The sequence below is a fragment of the Panicum hallii genome, chromosome 7, assembly GCF_002211085.1.
Source record: "Panicum hallii strain FIL2 chromosome 7, PHallii_v3.1, whole genome shotgun sequence".
NCBI lineage: Eukaryota > Viridiplantae > Streptophyta > Magnoliopsida > Poales > Poaceae > Panicum > Panicum hallii.
This window is the reverse complement of record NC_038048.1, coordinates 4,625,707-4,630,810: the sequence shown is the minus strand read 5'-3', so window position 1 is coordinate 4,630,810 and position 5,104 is coordinate 4,625,707. Positions and strand designations below refer to the sequence as shown.

Genomic DNA, 5,104 nt, shown 5'->3' with positions numbered 1-5,104 from the left:
GCTTAAAACATATAGAAATTGCAAATTTTTAATTAAGATTACTACTCCCTTCTCTTCATTCCAAATTGTAAATCGTTTTGGCAAATTTAGATGTGTAGTTTTTGCTATATATGTAGATATAGGATATATCTATATGTATAGTAAAAATTACATATTTAGACATCCTAAAACAACATATAATTTGTAACGGAGGAAGTATTCAAAGCTGGAGTGAACGAATAAATGGCAAATAAAGCCATAGTTTATTTGCATGACGGAAAATGGTAAAAGTGCAATTTATTTCGTTACATTGTGGAGTAGAAGACAGGGCAGCATATATGAATACGAACATCAAAAGGAAGTGGGAGGTCGGCACAAATATCTGGAGCATAGCAATCATATTCTCTCCCACTAGCAAGCAAGGCAAGCTGCCCTCTGCGCGGCGAGCTGCTCCCGTGTGACGAACACGCCGTGGAAGCCATACGGCACCCGGCACGGCAGCGCCACCGTCGCTGCCACCTCCATGCTGCGCGCGTCCATCACCACCAGCTCCGACGCGCCCGCCGCCTCGTCATGAACAAGCACCACCACGTGCCCCTCATCTTCCTCCTCCTCTGACGACGACGCGCCAGCCGCCGGCACGAACGCCGGCTCGCCGCCGAACCGGCCGGCGCCGAACTCACGCACGGCTAGCTCCCCCGTGCCCAGATCCACCTTGGCCACGCCGCGACACCGCGGCCACGGCTCGGCCACGGCGAGGTACGCGTACCGGGTCCTCCGGCCCAGCCGGGACCGGTTCACCGTGCCGGCCTCGAGGTTGAGCCCCGGCGCGATCTCCCGCCGGCACGATTGCCCCGTTACGAGGTCCAGCCGGATCTCCGAAAGGGTGGCGCGAACGCTATCCGCACCCCCGCCGCCGTCGGAGAACAGCGCGTCCGGCGGCGTCATGCAGGAGCAGATGATCACGACGGCATCGGCGTCCTCCCATGCGTTCCAGATGTGGAAGCAGAAGCAGTCCGGCACGTCGAACCACCGCATCCTGGAGCCGTCACGGTCGTATCTGCAAGTGATCATCAGAAGAAAAGTAATCAAAACGACCGGTATCGATTTCCATCTTACCCATTTCTCCCGTCATTTAATTTCTTTCTTTTGGCGAATATAAGTTATAATTTTTTTATATCACTTTTTGATACACTGTAGCATTTTTGCCCACTATCGATGAGAGACATTCCGACCCTAACTTCATTCATTGGTGCTTACTGTTACCTTTTTCCTGTAAAAAGAATAAAAGTAGGTAAACGAAAAACAAGCATTTATAGTGTAAATTTTGTCAATATGGTCATGTCGCCAACGCATTTACTCTCCTATACCTTCTTTGGATTGAAGGATTTTCATATGAATTTTGGAGGATCCTAATCCCTATCAAAATTTCCTATATATAGAGGCCCTTTAATTAGAACAAAGGATTGGAGCTGTCAAAATTTCTAGGGATGCATTCTTGTGCCCCATTCCATTGGAAAACAAACATGAAGCTCAGTTTTTAAAGTCCAATGCCCCTCTCTCTCTCTCTCTAATATTCATATCCTCTATCCTATGCACCATTTAAACGCATCACCCATTCCAGTGTTTTCATTTCCCACTTCCTACATTTCAAAGAAGGTCTTAGATAACACCTTCAATTATTGTTAGCATAGATGAAACTGAAGTGGCTTGGAGAAAGGAATTGTTGTTGGTATTTTATATTTCATTGCCTATTTCTCTTCGTTTTAGGATGAACTACAGTTAGTTTCCTCATATCCTTGAGGATAACATTACACCCACACTACTGTTGATATATGATAGATATGAAAATAGAAATTTATACAACATTAATATTTATCCTAATTGCACCGAAAGCAAATTGAAAAATAGAATTTGATAGTGATATCTATTGATATGGTTTTCGCTTGCCAACTTAGCTAGATTATTGTAGAAGATTGGGTCCAAAAATTCTGTCAGCATATATGATTTTTTTAGAGCTGTCAACATATATGATTGGGAGGGAGGGGACAGCCAAGAGAGTAAGCTTGGGGATGTGCTTTCTCACTAACTGAGGTGCTGCTACTCATGCGCATGTGAGGTATTTGTATTAGAGCATATATGGAAGGGCTCTTGAAGGATCTGGTTATTATGATATATAGTACACAACTAGTTTTTATCTCTACCTTGTTTGAGATTCAAGCACACATGTGGCCTATGAGGCTATGACAAGATTTTGGTACTGGTTGGTGTGTAGACTTTGATAACCACACTTATACCTAAGAACATTATGTTTAGAAATTTAAAATACTCACTATCACTAGTAACAGTGTCCACACATATCAGAGAAGATATTAGCTATGGATCTAAGATGTTTTTCCCTTAAACTGCTTATACATGATTAAACTATTTTAGTCGAGAGAACATGAAGAAACCGACTAACCAAGTGTTGTGACATGTTCTCCTACATTTTAAAATGCAGGTGCCTCTGTTTTGCTATACTGGTTTATTTAGTGTTAAGAGCAACCACAAAAAAGATCCGTCTCATCTTTACATTATTTCATAGCTCTTAGGATCATAATTCTTTTCGTATGTTACATGTTGTGCACTTGCTGTCGTACGATGTCTAGTGCACACTTTTTCTATGTGTGTGTGTTTCTCTCTCTCCCTAAATTCAATTGCCTATGGTAATATTATCAAGTGGCCGACGATGGTACAATACAATTGATCTGAATAACGTGTTATGCTCTTGTTAGAAATTAGTCAGCACTAACTTGCCTAATCTTTGTAAACACTAGAAAATAATCAGCCAGGCGAGAACAAATTCTGAAGAGAAATAATGCTCTTGGGCCATAGTTGCGAAATTAATGTCAAAAGATGGAAAATAGACACGTTTAGTTCGCTAAAACATCATTTTAAAACTATAACAGCAAAACATTGTTTGCTTTTGTTAGGAATATTTTCCATATATACCAATGTTTATGTGCAGATCTAATGTATAGCACTCGATGTTTTATATACTTTTGTGCATATCATATGTTTATTTGGAGAGGGACTCGAAGAAACTCCTTAGTTTGTACTTGTGTGCCGATGGAATGTACAGGAGGAATGTGTGACATATATGCATCTCGTCATCCGAAGCTAAGGCGTTTTTGTACATGCGTGCAGATAGGATGTATCTATCGCGCATCAGTGCATGTGCCCGCAGGAGTGTGTTGACACATGCATGCAAGGTGTCGTACGCACCGTGGGAGGAGGCCGAAGCGGGAGGCCTTGCCGTTGTCGTACACGACGGGGGAGCCGCCACGTAGCATGCGCCACAGGTCGAACACCACCTGCTGGTCGGGGACGACGGCGTAGCTCTCGGTGACGGCGAAGTCGTGCACCATCGTCGGCCGCCGGAGCTCCACCGCCACGTCGGGGGACTTCTCCCCGGTGGCGGGGTCCACGTGGAAGTACCTGAGATACGGTCTCCGGGCGACGTCGTAGCTCAGCGCGAAGAGCTCGCCGGTGACGGGGTCGACCTTGGGGTGCGCGATCATCGGCGTCCGCAGCTGCCCGGCGAAGTCGAACCGGCCGACGGTGGTGAGGTCGCCGTGGTCAGGGCCGATGTGCACGTGGTACGGCAGGTCGTCCTCGGACAGCGCGAGGAGCCTGCCGTCGAAGTAGACGAGCCCGGCGTTGGCGGCGCCGGCGCCGCGGCTCGTGTCGATCACTCCGGCAGCCGCGCGGAGGCCGAGCAGCATGAGCCGGGCGAGCCCCGTGTGCCCGTGGAGCTCGCCAATGGCCTTGGGGAACGCGCACCGCCCCAGCGCGGCCTCCTGTACGAGCCGGTTGGTGCGCGTGAACCGCGCCGCGTACGACGGCGCCGCGCCGCCCGTCGCCGACGAAGTAAACGCCACCGCGTGGAGCATCCCGTCGCCGTCGAAGAGGTGGTGCCCGGCCTGGGGCGGCAGCAACGGGTTCGCACCGTTCCTGATGTAGACTCCGCCCACCAGGGCCGGAGGTATCTCCCCGGTGACACGTAGGTCTCTCACCGGCGATGGCGACTCGAACACGGGAGCAAAGTTGCCGGCGAGCTGTACCGCCGGGTCGACGCACCATGGAAGCGCCCTCTTCGACTCGAGCGGGGAGAGGACACGGTCTTCTACGACGTCGAGGGCCGCGGCGAGGAGGCGTTGGATGGGGTTTAGGGTTGCTGGCTTGCATGGGTGGGTGGTGAGTAGAGCAGTGCGAGGTCGCGATGGCGGCGGCGGCGGCGGCTTCGGGAGCAGTGGTGTGGTTGTGAGGGAAGAAGCTACGCACCGTGCCATCACGATATGCGACATGATCGAGGTAAACGTGGTGATCGGCCGTCCTGCTTGATGCAGCGCGTGTTGGGGAAATGAATGTGTGTGTATTTATAGTGCATTCTAGCCATGCATTTAATTTGTGAATATTTCCTGCCTTGCTGGAGTTGAGAGGGAATAACGGGCTGGATGCGAGCTGGATGAAAATGTAGCATGCATGTGTGTAGTGTAGTTGTATCTCTGCTGGAAAATCAGCATTTTTGCTTTTTTATTGTCAGTTCAGTTTTCAAACGTGTGTTAAGTAGGAGAACACCTTAGTGATGCGCGAAAAGACTACAGAGTGCAGGAACAACGTAGCTGAGGAAGTGGCACGCTATGAAGTGAAGTAACCGGCCGGGAACAACAGAGCAGCATGCATGAGTCTTGGTGATGAGGCAAAGTCGCAAAGACAGACACAAATATAAAGTGATGTGAAAATCACGGTACAAAGACCACTTTGCCCTCGAATGTTCTTAGAAAACTGCGCTACGGGCCGGAGATTTCTACCATGTCAACTTAAACACTGACCGAAAATTTCCAATGAGAGCTAGAGATTTCTTGCAGACACAGAGTATGAGTGGATTTCTAAGGAATTTAACATTTTTCAACGAGATTTCGAGCGAGATCTCAACCTAGTGTCACTAGACATGATACCTCCCAAAACTGTGACCAGACACAATCAAAGAAGTATAACAATGGTCACAATTAGATTTAAGGTTAATTAGTACCATTGCAAATACTCAAGTTCGAAGATCTACTATTATAATTAAGCTATTTAG

General features: G+C 48.0%; 1 protein-coding gene across 1 annotated transcript; it reads right to left on the bottom strand.

Moving 5' to 3' along the window:
• Positions 1–348: 348 nt before the first annotated feature.
• Positions 349–4,688, bottom strand: LOC112900215 (9-cis-epoxycarotenoid dioxygenase NCED5, chloroplastic-like). The gene is made up of 2 exons (XM_025968996.1): positions 3,244–4,688; positions 349–1,039 (listed from the first exon to the last, which is right to left on the bottom strand). Exons 1-2 carry the CDS (start codon positions 4,323–4,325, stop codon positions 391–393), a joined length of 1,731 nt encoding a protein of 576 aa, XP_025824781.1. The 5' UTR covers positions 4,326–4,688; the 3' UTR covers positions 349–390.
• Between the last annotated feature and the right edge of the window lie 416 nt (positions 4,689–5,104).

What these genes read in the sequence shown, in the direction of transcription:
- LOC112900215 (XM_025968996.1), bottom strand. Translation starts at nt 4,325, where the DNA reads ATGTCGCATATCGTGATGGCACGGTGCGTAGCTTCTTCCCTCACAACC. An exon ending in CGCTTCGGCCTCCTCCCACG is followed by an intron (nt 1,040 to 3,243) that starts GTGCGTACGACA and finishes GATCACTTGCAG; the next exon opens with ATACGACCGTGACGGCTCCA.